The following is a 12,316-nucleotide window of genomic DNA, read 5'->3' as shown; positions in this document are numbered from 1 at the left end:
AGGTTGAAATAGCCATTTGGAGTGGCATCTTTAGGTATCAAAGCGGAGGCGGCTGCTTCCTTTAGGGCATGAGCATGTCATACCAGACTGCGCAGAGCGTCCTCTGTGGTGGTGCATAGGATGGATGATATGGATTATGTGGCAGATGCTCTTCTCTCTTTGATTTTTAGTAAAGTTTCTGCTTATGCAATATTTACATGCCAGACTCTTTGGGATCAGTGATTGGGCTGGAAACACTGCCTCAAAGTCCACTTTCAGTAGACTTCCTTTCAAGGTTCAGCTTCTTTTTGGTAAAGGTCTAGATGGCCTTATCACCAGTATGGCTGAGCACCGTCCTAAGTCTCTCCCTGTGAACAAGTTTTGCTGTACGTTGGAAGGGGATTGTAGTAATTTCCGTTCCTCCCGCAGGTGTAGTCATGGATCCACAGGTTCTTCCTCCCAGTGATATTCCCTGGGCTACTGCCCTCATTACAACATTTCTGATTACAGGTGTCCTCAGGTTTCTGTGCAGCGGCTGCACCTAAGAAACCCTGATTATACCAGGGGTCAGGTGGGGCTTCCTCATATCGGAGGCCAACGTCTCAGTTTTAACAGGAGTGGACTCAAGTTTCATTGGATAAATAGGTGCTGGCCATCATTCGGGAGGGGCATAAGTTAGGTAACTCTTTGCCTGCCTCTGGATTTGTTTCTGGACTCCAGAAGATCAGCTGGAAAAAGAGTTCAGGGTCTGCGAAACTCTGCAATGTCTTAGACATCAAAGCGATGGAACCCGTTCAAGAACATGAATTGGGCATAGGCAGATGCTCCTTATACTTCATTGTGCCAGAAAGGCTCGGAGGATTGGAGTCCCATTCTGGATCTAAAGTCGGTCTACCGCTTCTTGCGGATTCCTCATTTCTGCATTCAAACTCCCCCGGCCTGGCATTATCTGCAGGTTCTGGGGTCATTGGCAGCCTCCTTGGAGGCAGTCCCCTGAGCTAGAGTGCACTAATAGCCAATCTGTCGATCAAATCGGGAAAGATTCTGGAAGACTGGAAGGTGGCGAATATTACGCCGATCTTCAAAAAAAGTTTGAGGGGAGATCCGGGAAACTACAGACCAGTGAGTATGACCTCGGTACCGGAAAAGATGGTAGAGGCGCTGATAAAGGACCGCATCATTGATCACTTTGACGGATACGGTCTGATGAGGACCAGCCAGAACGGTTTCAGCAAAGGCAGATCTTGTTTGACGAACTTACTGCACTTCTTCGAGGGAGTAAACAGGCATATAGACAAGTGCGACCCGGTCAACATTGTATATCTGGCTTTTCAAAAGGTATTCAACAAGGTTGCACATGAACGATTACTTCGGAAAATTGCGAGCCATGGAATCGAGGGTGAAATACTCACATGGATTAAAAACTGGCTGGAGCATAGAAAACAGAGAGTGGGGGTAAATGGACAATACTCGGACTGAAAGAGCGTCACCCGTGCTTTTCAACATCTTTATAAATGATCTGGACATTGGTACGACAAGTGAGGTGATTAAATTTGCGGACGATACAAAGTTATTCAGAGTAGTGAAGATACATTGGGGATTGCAAAGATCTACAACATAACATAATCAAGCTCAAGAAATGGGCATCGACATGGCAAATGAGGTTCAACGTGGATAAGTATAAAATGATGCATGTCGGTAACAAAAATCTCATGCACGAATACAGGACTTCCGGGGCGGTACTTGGAGAGATCTCCCAGGAAAGAGACTTGGGAGTTCTGATCGACAAGTCGATGAAGCCGTCTGTGTAATGCGGTGAAAAGAGCAAACAGAATACTAGCAATGATAAAGAAGGGGATCACGAACAGATCGGAGAAGGATATCATGCTGCTGTACTTGGCCATGGTGCGCCCTACCCTCGAGTACTGCGTCCAGTACTGGTCGCCATATATGAAGAAGGACACGGTACTACTTGAAAGGGTCCAGAGAAGAGCAACTAAAATGGTTAAGGGGCTGGAGGAGTTGCTGTACGGTGAGAGATTGGAGAAACTGGGCCTTTTCTCCCTTGAAAAGAGGAGACTGAGAGGGGACATGATCGAAACATTCAAGATAATGAAGGGAATAGAATTAGCAGATAAAAGCAGATTGTTCACCCTCTCCAAGGTAGGAAGAACAAGAGGGCACTCTCTAATGTTAAAAGGGGATAGATTCTGTACAAATGTAAGGAAGTTCTTCTTCACCCAGAGAGTGGTGGAAAACTGAAACGCTCTTCTGGAGGTTTATATAGGGGAAAACACCCTTCAGGGTATTCAAGACGAAAGTTAGACAAGTTCCTGCTAAACCAGAACATAAACAGGTAAGGCTAGACTCAAGTTAGGGTACTGGTCTTTGACCTAAGGGCCGCCGCAGGAGTGGACTGCTGGGCATGATGGACCACTGATCTGACCCAGTAGCGGCAATTCTTATGTTCTTTACAGGAGTCCTTCCTCTCTCGGGTGGTCTCCGCAGGGTCATCTCCTTCAGATGCAGCTTCCATGGATGGAGCAGGCTCACAGTAGCTTGAGCTGGTGGCTTCGGGGGTGGGGTTAGGGTGCTCTCTGCTAGGGCAGACTTCTTCAGATTTCAGAGTGGATTACTTTTATGACAGATGCCAGTCTGTCAGGTTGGGGTGCTCACTTCAAAGACCACTCCATTCAGGGGCAATGAACTCCTGGTCAAAACTAGTGCTGCCCAATTTCTGATTTGAATTGATTCACCGATTCATTTCGGGTGAATCGATTCAAATTTTTAAAAAATCAGCCTCACCGATTTGGGGCCCAATCCTCCTCCCCATGCCTTTGGGTATCCTAAAGCAAGAGTGGAAGTTCTGTCTCTTGCTGGCTGTCTGCTGCCGCTCATGCTTTAGGGGGCGAGGGGGGAGGGTCATTTGGAATCGGGAAGTGCTGCAGTTTCCTCCGGCTTCCACCCTGGCCTCCCACTCTTACCTTTAGCTAATAACGGCAGCCTGTAGAGAGGATCGTCGCCATCGCCGGTGCTGTAACGATCCATGCAGGATGCTATTATCCTCAGCAGCAAGGTTCCATCTGCCGCGATTCCGTCCCTCCTCTGACGTTAGGGGCAGGATCACAGCAGAGGGAACCTTGCTGCTGAGGATGACGGCAGCAGTGATCTTCTCTGTAGGCTGCATGTTAGCTAAAGGTAAGACCGGGAGGCCAGGGGGAACATCCAGGCCTTCGGAGGGGGGGAGGGGCCAAGCCTTCAGGGGGCCCTGGTGTAGAAGTACACGGAGGGAGGGAGGGAGGGAAGGGGGGTTCAAAGAGACGTGCATATACTGGACTGTGGGGAGGGAGGGAAGAAATAATGGGTTTAAAAACAGAGGAGAGGGATGGAGTTGGTAGACAATGGGATGGAGGGAAGGAACAGAAAGGAAGAGAAGTTGCACACAAGGGATGGTGTGGAGGGGGGATAGAGATACTGGATAGGAAGGTAGGGAAGAGAAAGGGAGAGATGGTGGACCCTGGGGTGGTGGGGAAGGAGGGAGAGATGCTGGATGAAAGGGTATTTGAGAAAAGGAGAGATGGTGGATCTGGGGATGGTGGGTCCATTGCTGCAGCTGCGGGGATGGAGATGAAAAAAAGGAAAGATGCCAGACCTCCTGGGGAGGGAAGGGAAACAGAAGGGGAGGACAGAAATGGAAGATGGATGGTTAGCATGGAGAAAGAAAAAAAACGACAAATGTTCAGGAGACCCTGGCAACATGTTATCAGAAGACAAACAGAAACCAGAGCCTGGAACCAACATGATTAGAATAATGACCAAACAACAAAAGGTAGAAAAAAGAATTATATTTTCTGTTTTGTAGTTACAATATGTCAGATTTGAAATGTGCATCCTGCCAGAGCTGGTGTTAGACCGTGAATGTGAGCTAGGATTTAACAGAGAGAGGAAAAGTCTTGTTTGTTTTGTTTACACCACAGCGCTAGTGTGGGTAGGAGAGGGCAAAAGGGGTGAACTTTATATGAACTTATTATTACTTCTTGCTCAGAACTGTTGCCATTGTTATGATATTTTGGCAGATTTAACCTCTTATTCTATATAATAATATAGTAATGCATTTGGGGATTAATAATAGGAAGGAACCGTATATGCTGGGAGGAGAGAAGCTGATGTGCACGGACGGAGAGAGGGACCTTGGGGTGATAGTGTCCGAAGATCTAAAGGCGAAAAAACAGTGTGATAAGGCAGTGGCTGCTGCCAGAAGGATTCTGGGCTGTATAAAGAGAGGCGTAGTCAGTAGAAGGAAGAAGGTGTTGATGCCCCTGTACAGGTCATTGGTGAGGCCCCACTTGGAGTATTGTGTTCAGTTTTGGAGACCGTATCTGGCGAAAGACATAAGAAGACTTGAGGCGGTCCAGAGGAGGGCGACGAAAATGATAGGAGGCTTGCGCCAGAAGACGTATGAGGAGAGACTGGAAGACCTGAATATGTATACCCTAGAGGAAAGGAGAGACAGGGGAGATATGATTCAGACGTTCAAATACTTAAAGGGTATTAACGTAGAACAAAATCTTTTCCAGAGAAAGGAAAATGGTAAAACCAGAGGACATAATTTGAGGTTGAGGGGTGGTAGATTCAGGGGCAATGTTAGGAAATTCTACTTTACGGAGAGGGTGGTGGATGCCTGGAATGCGCTCCCGAGAGAGGTGGTGGAGAGTAAAACTGTGACTGAGTTCAAAGAAGCGTGGGATGAACACAGAGGATTTAGAATCAGAAAATAATATTAAATATTGAACTAGGCCAGTAACTGGGCAGACTTGCACGGTCTGTGTCTGTGTATGGCCGTTTGGTGGAGGATGGGCTGGGGAGGGCTTCAATGGCTGGGAGGGTGTAGATGGGCTGGAGTGGGTCTTGACGGAGATTTTGGCAGTTGGAACTCAGGCACAGTACCGGGTAGAGCTTTGGATTCTCGCCCAGAAATAGCTAAGAAGGAAAAAAAAAAAAAATTTAAATTGAATCAGGTTGGGCAGACTGGATGGACCATTCGGGTCTTTATCTGCCGTCATCTACTATGTTACTATGTTACTATGTTACTATGTTATAAGGACAGAAAAAAGATTTTGAAACTGATGTGAAAGAATAAAACAAAGAATGAAAAATTGATGATATATATGTATGGAGTTTTTTCAGACCAGTGATGATACGGATAGCTGTCCATGTATGAGGTCTGTTTTCTCCATTTTTTTGAATATTTTTTTTTATTTCTGTCTTGTTTGCTTTATTTTCAATGAGAGAGTGTAAATGAGGTTTTTCGTGCTAAATTCAGTACACAGTACGTTATTTTGTATTTTTGGTTGTTATATACGACTGTATCCTGATATTATTGACTCGAATATAAGTCAGGCGGCTTAATATTGAAGTGTCCTGTCCTGTCAGCCACTGTACCCTTCCTTCCTCTCCTCCCCTCCCCTGTCAGACTCTGCACCCAGCACCCTATCTTCCTTCCCTTCCCTGTCAGGCTCTGCACCCAGCACCCTATCTTCCTTCCCTTCCCTGTCAGGCTCTGCACCCAACACCCTTCCTTCCCTTCCCTGTCAGACTCTGCACCCAACACCCTTCTTTCCCTTCCCTGTCAGGCTCTGCACCCAGCACCCTTCTTTCCCTTCCCTGTCAGGCTCTGCACCCAGCACCCTTCCCTCCTTCCTTCCCCTGTCAGGCTGTACACCCAGCACCTTTCCTTCCTTCCTCTGCCAGACTCTGCTTCCCAGGCTCTGCCCTCTGTCCCCCCCCTCCCTTCCCTATCTTCATATCTCTGCCGATCTGGTGGAGGTGCAGCGGGTCCTCTGCCGATCCCTGGTGGAAATTCAGCGGGCAGGAGCAAGCTTTCTGAACTCCTGCCCTGCTGCTAACCGGCTGCGCGAATCCAGCTTCTTCAGCTGAGTGGCGCAAGCAGCAGCGTGATTTGGTGCTGCTTTTCGGCGCTGAGCAGCTTCCTTACAGGCTCCCGCAAATTCTCGCGATAATTTGTGGGGGTGATCTGTTTAATTGTCCTTCATACATACGCTACCCACACCTTCTAGTTTAAATGCCTAGAAACATATTGTCTAAATTTCTCCGCAAGGATTCTTTTTCCAGCTGTAATAATATGTAGCCCATCAGTACAATATAGCTTCTTGTCCTTCCATGTATTTCCCCATCCTAAAGCCATCTAGATGACACTAGGCTTTGAGCCACCTATTGAATTCCTCCATGTTTTTAACTCTTTGCTCTCCCTTTCCATGTGCTGGCAGTACTTCGGAAAAAACCACAGTCTTTACAAAAGGTTTCAAGCCCTTACCAAGCTCCTGAAAGGCTTTCTGAGCTGCAAGTGTGGAGTTGTTGGCTTGGTCATTTGTTCCCAGATGGATAACATCATCAGCTTTAGACTTCTTAGTTTCTTCCTTAATTATAGACAGTATTTGTTGGGTACTCCTAGAAGCTGAGGATCCTGGGAGACACTTCACTATTTTAGGCTCCTTGTCTTGTGTTTCAATGTTAATGCCTCTGATGATAGAATCCCCTAAAAGCAATAATTTATTGGCTTGAGGTTTCTTATTTTTTTTTGTGAGTGCTTTTCTTTATAAGTTACCTTCACTGGTTCCAGTTCGATTTCAGTTCTTTCATGAGCACTGCAATGCTCTAATGGAGCAAAGGAATTCTGTAGGTGCAATTGTGAGGGTATATGTTTCTGTGTCACGTGTCGCAGTCTGCCTAACCCTACTGTGATCCATTTATTATTTGATTGCATTACTCCTTGAGGCAGTGGTGGCAAATTGGTATGGTTCAGTGGAGTGATGGAAGTTGCTTTGATTGCATTCAATTCCTGCTTAAGATTTCTGAGCTCCTCCTTAACACTAGAAGGCTGGAGACCATTGGTATGTTTCTGTGGAGTGATGAAAGTTGCTTTGATTGCATTCAATTCCTGCTTAACATTTCTTAGCTCCTCCTTAATATTAGAAAGCTGAAGACAGATGGGGCAAGCCCTAAGTGTCCAGATGGTGCGCCTAGGAACTAAAGCACCACAGTGATTGCACTGAATAAAGGTCATCTTGATTGGATGGTATAGGAAGTGACTTATATGTAGACAAGAAAAATACTTATCCCACTGACCATTTTAGTAGCCTTTCTCTGGAATGACTCCATCCTATTTATATCTTTTTGAAGGTGCTGTCTCCAAAATTATACAAAATATTGCAAATATGGTTTCACCAGAGTTCTATACAGGGGCATCAATACCTCCTTCTTCCTACTGGCTATACCTCTCCCTATGCATACTAGCATCCTTCTAGCTTTTGCCGTCAACTTTTCAACCTGTTTTGCCACTTTAAGATTATAAGAACATAAGATATTGTTGATGTATATTGGTTGTGTAAATCTCAAAAAATGCTTCTCAGTAAAAAAAAAAAAAGAATAGCCTTACTGGGTCAGACCAATGGTCCATCAACCCTAGTAGCCTGTTCTCATGGGGGCCAATCCAGGCTCTAGTTCTTGGCCAAAACCCAAAGAGTAGCAACATTTCACTACCGATCCAGAGCAACCAGTGGCTTCCCCCATGTCTTTCTCCAGGAAATTGTCCAAACCTTTCTTAAAACCAGCTACGCTATCCACTCTTACCTCAACCTCTGGCAATGCATTCCAGAACTTAACTATTCTTTGAGTGAAAAAATATTTCCTCCTATTGGTTTTAAATGTATTTCCCTGTAACTTCGAGTATCTCTTAGTCTTTGTAATTTTTGATGGAATGAAAAATCAGTCCACTTGTACCCTTTCTTCTCCACTCAGGATTTTGTAGACTTCAATCATTTATATCTCCCCTCAGTTGTCTCTGATGAGCCCTAACTTTTTTAGTCTTTCCTCATACGAGAGGAGTTCCATCCCCTTTACTTTGAACCTTTTCTAGTGCCTTTTTTAATGATTCCTAGCATCTTGTTTGCTTTTTTGGCCACTATCGCCACATTGGGTGGAAGGTTTAATTGTATTGTCTACAATGACACCCAGATCTTTTTCATGGGCGCTAACCTCCATGGTGGACCCTAGCATCCGGTAACTGTGATTTCTGTTATTCTTCCCAATGTGCATCACTTTGCATTTACATAAGAATTGCCACTGCTGGGTCAGACCAGTGGTCCATCCTGCCCAGCAGTCCGCTCACGCGTCCACATTAAATTTCATCTGCTACTTGGACGTCAGTCTTCTAATTTCCTAAGGTCTGCCTGCAATTTTTTACAATCTGCATGTGTTTTAACAACTTTGAAGTTTAGTGTTCTCTGCAAATTTAATCACCTCACTCAATCCAATTTCCAGATCACACCCAAGTCCCGCTTCTCTTTCCTGCACAAACATTCTTCACCCCCTAAACTATACTGTTCCCTCAGGATTTTATAGATGAACTAGATTTGTGTTCTCTATGTACTTTGTGTTCTTTGTGTACTCCTAGCATTGTTAGTCTGGATGATTACTATATTTTATTAACCGATCTTAGCAATATTTCACCTCTAAGTGCTGTACTTTAATAATAATAATAATAATAACAACAGTTTATATACTGCAATACCGTGAAGTTCTATGTGGTTTACAAAAGATTAGAGAAGGTACAGAATAATTGGATTTGAGAGCGGAAAGAGTGAGTGAGTATGGGGGAGAACAGGTCAGTTGTCTAGGTATTTCAGGAACAGATATGTTTTTAGACTTGAAAATTTTGATCTGCTGTGGTTTCCTGTGCAGAGATTTGGCATTTGCACTGTGTGTGGGCATGTTGTACATCTGTGCTATGTTACGTATGTTTATTAATGTCACTCCTCTATTTATCTAGATACTCGTATGGATCACATTCAGTTTGGTGACTGTAATGTTGGCAAACCTTATGAGGTGACTTTCACAATGACCAATCACAATCGAGAAGATGTAATGAGGTTTGAATGGCCCGCTGAAGCTCCTCTGCGCTTCCACCCACAGGTAAATTGCTTTTATCTGTACCCTTCTCCTCCACTTCCAGTTCTAGACTTTGTTCCTTTCAGGTTGCTGCCCCAAATGCCTGGAATAAATTACCTGAGTCTATCCATCACGCCCCTTCCCTTATTCAAAAGTAGGCTGAAAACCCACCTGTTTGACAGCCTTCAGTTCATAACCCTACTTTCCTCTGCCCTCTGTTCACCACCCTAGCCAGCAGTTTAACCATCCCCTCCAACTGAAATCCCTATCCTGGCATTCTGTTTGTCTTGTTTAGATAGTTCCTCTTTCTTCTTTCTTCTTCTTTACTTTCTTATCTTCCCTCTTTTCTAACCTACTGATGTGCTCCCCATAAATGTCTCTTTATTTTCTTTAATGATTGTAGTTCATCTCCCTCTCCTTTTGTATCAGTAATTATATTTTATTTGTAATTAATTGTCTCATAATTTGTCCCCTATTTTTAACTTATAATACGTGTTGAAATACTTGATATTGCGTGCACAACAAATTTTAATAAACTTTAAACTTACAATCTCCTTTGACTCTGTACAGCACTGCGTATATCTGGTAGTACTCTAAAAATAATTAGTAGTAGTATACAGATAAGCATTTTGTCTGATATGGGCAGTAGATCTATTAATATGTTTGCTGCTAGCCAAAAATATGATGAATAATAAGTTCTCCTTAGTGTAAACAATTCATGATGTCAGTGGTTGAACTGGAGAGCTTAACACAAGAAGGCTGACATCTTTCTCATGATTTCCCCTACCCATACACACATTCTGTCCTCTGAAATGCTAGGTCATTTTTCTCTCTTTAACAAAAGTGCTTTATTGAGGTCCAGATGTAGCCAAATAAGCCTTTTTTCAAGTTTCAAGTTTATTGATTTTTAATATACTGACCATCAATGGGTATCTAGCCGGTTTACAGTAAAAGATAAAATAGAAGTAAAATTATGCTTATAAATAGTAAAATTAATAAAAGAGCAAAGGGGAAGTGAACATTAAGGACATTTGACGATGACAAACATGAAAGTGAGGTAGACAAGGGGAAGGAGGGGGAAGTTACATTATTAGTGGTGAAGAAAAAGGAAAAGAAAGAAGAGAAAAATAAGAAGGCTTAAATGTGTGAGGGAGGGGAAGGGGAGGAACAAAAGGGAGTGGGGGTCGCTTCATAAAAGCGGTTGGGTGAATTGGAGATGGAAGATTCACGAGCAGTAAAATGTGTCTTGAAATAAGGTTTTCAGATTAGTCTTGAATTTATTAATAAGTTTTTCCTGACAAAGTTGGGAAGGCAGTGTGTTCCATAGTGTGGGGGCAACTACTGAAAAGTTGGTTTTCCTGGTATAGAAGAATTCCTTTATAGAGGGGACAGATAGTAAATTCTGGTCAGCAGATCTAAGAGTCCGTGATGGGCAAAACAGAATAAGAAGTTTGTCAAGAAAAGATGGTTGACAAGGGAGAGATCCAAGATGGCGACGGAGTAAGTCACCCTTGAAAGTTGCTCCCGCTTGGTTTGGCGATTTTCTCTCATTTAAGAAGTTCTTACCTCAAATATGCCCAAGCGCAGGGGCAAACAGAGAGGCGTTCTTCCAGCCTCATCTGGTATTTCAACGGGGAGACAGGTGGCAATTACAGCATATGCCACACCGGCTGGATCGGGTGCATCCGCTGACCGAGGGGGGCAGACCTCGGTCTTGGAGAGCGAAATTTCGCTTAGCCCTGTGGGTCCTGGAGCTCCTCCGCGGCCCGGGAGGATGTCGGGGACGCCGTCGGCGGCGCAGGAGGTGCCGGAGACGAGTTCTCCGTTGACGCTGCTGAACTTACCCCTGACCCCGGAAGTTATTCATGGCTTGCCGACTCTTTTGCAGTCGACAATGGAGAACGGAGGAGCAGTTGCTGGTGAGGAAGCAGGGACAGAGGAGCAGCGAGCTAATGGGGTATTCCCCGGAACATCATTGCCCCCTCCTCCTCTGGTAAAACCTGAAGTCATCGATATGGAAGCGATTTGGAGTGGACTTGAGTCAATACATAAGGTATGCTCTCAACTTTTTTCTTCAACACAGAATACTAATTTACAAGTTAAAACTTTGGAAGAGAAACTCCAAAAGCAGTCCAATAGAACGGACAACTTGGAAAAATCAGTGTCAGAAATAAAGGCTTCTATGAATTTACATTTAAAGGAAAAGTCTTTGCTGCTTAGAAAAATGGAAAATTTGGAAAATGCAAATAGAAACTTAAATCTTAGACTGTTGAATTTTCCGGTATCTAAACTTCAAACTCCAAGAGATTTATTCAACTCCTTTTTACAATCAGTGTTGAAATTTCCTGAAAATAATATGCCACCGCTTCAAAAGATATACTATTTGAATATTCCCAAAGAAGAGAAAGGCAAAGGGATTGTATCAGGAGACTTGGATCTCACTGGTATGCTGGAAACATCAATTCAAGAAGAAATAACTGTTAGAGCAACTTTACTGGTAACCTTTGTTTTTCTCCAAGATAAAGAGGCAGTTCTCCGTTTATTCTATAGGACTGAGAATGCGGAATTTCACGGTTCCAAAGTTTCAATATTTCCTGATGCATCTAAATTGACGCAAGCCAGACGGAAGAAATTCCTGGCATATCGACAGTTAACTTTGAATATGGGAGCAACCTTTCAGTTACGTTTTCCCTGTAAATGCTGTCTTACCTATCAGAATGTTAGATATATATTTTATGATCCGGACCAGTTAAATTTCTTTTTAGAGGGTAAGACGGAATTTAGAGCTCCAGATCCTTCCATACAGTCCTCTATCCAGGCAGATAGTTAATCCAACCGTACTCTGTAATCTGTAACTCGTATGAGTATTTTTTTTCCTTTTTTTTTAGACCCAACTTCCCTTGGAGGTGATGGACTCTCTCTCTTCAATATGTGGACTCTGATTGGTTATATATGAGGAATTATTATATATAATTTAATATAATTATTTTCTTTTTCAATTGTTAATTTCTTTAGATTGTTGTTAAACAATTTGTGAAAAATATAAATAAATAATAAAAAAAAAAAAAGAAAAGATGGTTGACGGGAGGATTTGATTTTAAAAACCAACATGAGAGTTTTGTAGGTGATACGATGTATAATGGGAAGCCAATGCGCTTCTTTCAGGAGAGGGGTGACGTGGTCATATTTCCCTAGCTTATATATAAGTTTTATTGCAGTGTTTTGGATAAGCTGTAGACGTCGTGTTTCTTTTTTAGGAATTCCATTGTAGAGAGAATTACAATAGTCAAGATGAGAAATGACTAGAGAATGAACTAAGATCGTGATTGCTTCAGTTTCGAGAATAGAAGATAGGGATCGAATAAGTCGG

The 12,316-nt window shown here is 43.4% G+C and overlaps 1 protein-coding gene across 6 annotated transcripts in view; it reads left to right on the top strand.

Annotated features, from left to right (window-relative positions):
- The window catches only part of HYDIN (HYDIN axonemal central pair apparatus protein), a 1,718,235-nt gene that overhangs the window by 1,422,779 nt on the left and 283,140 nt on the right, over nucleotides 1–12,316 (top strand). For all 6 annotated transcript variants that reach the window (XM_033943280.1, XM_033943278.1, XM_033943277.1 and 3 more), the window contains one exon: nucleotides 8,828–8,970. In XM_033943280.1, coding sequence (XP_033799171.1) covers nucleotides 8,828–8,970 — 143 coding nt within the window. The remainder of the gene's footprint in view (nucleotides 1–8,827; nucleotides 8,971–12,316) is intronic.

This window comes from Geotrypetes seraphini, chromosome 4 (genome assembly GCF_902459505.1).
Source record: "Geotrypetes seraphini chromosome 4, aGeoSer1.1, whole genome shotgun sequence".
Lineage (NCBI taxonomy): Eukaryota > Metazoa > Chordata > Amphibia > Gymnophiona > Dermophiidae > Geotrypetes > Geotrypetes seraphini.
This window is presented reverse-complemented; position numbering and strand designations above follow the sequence as displayed.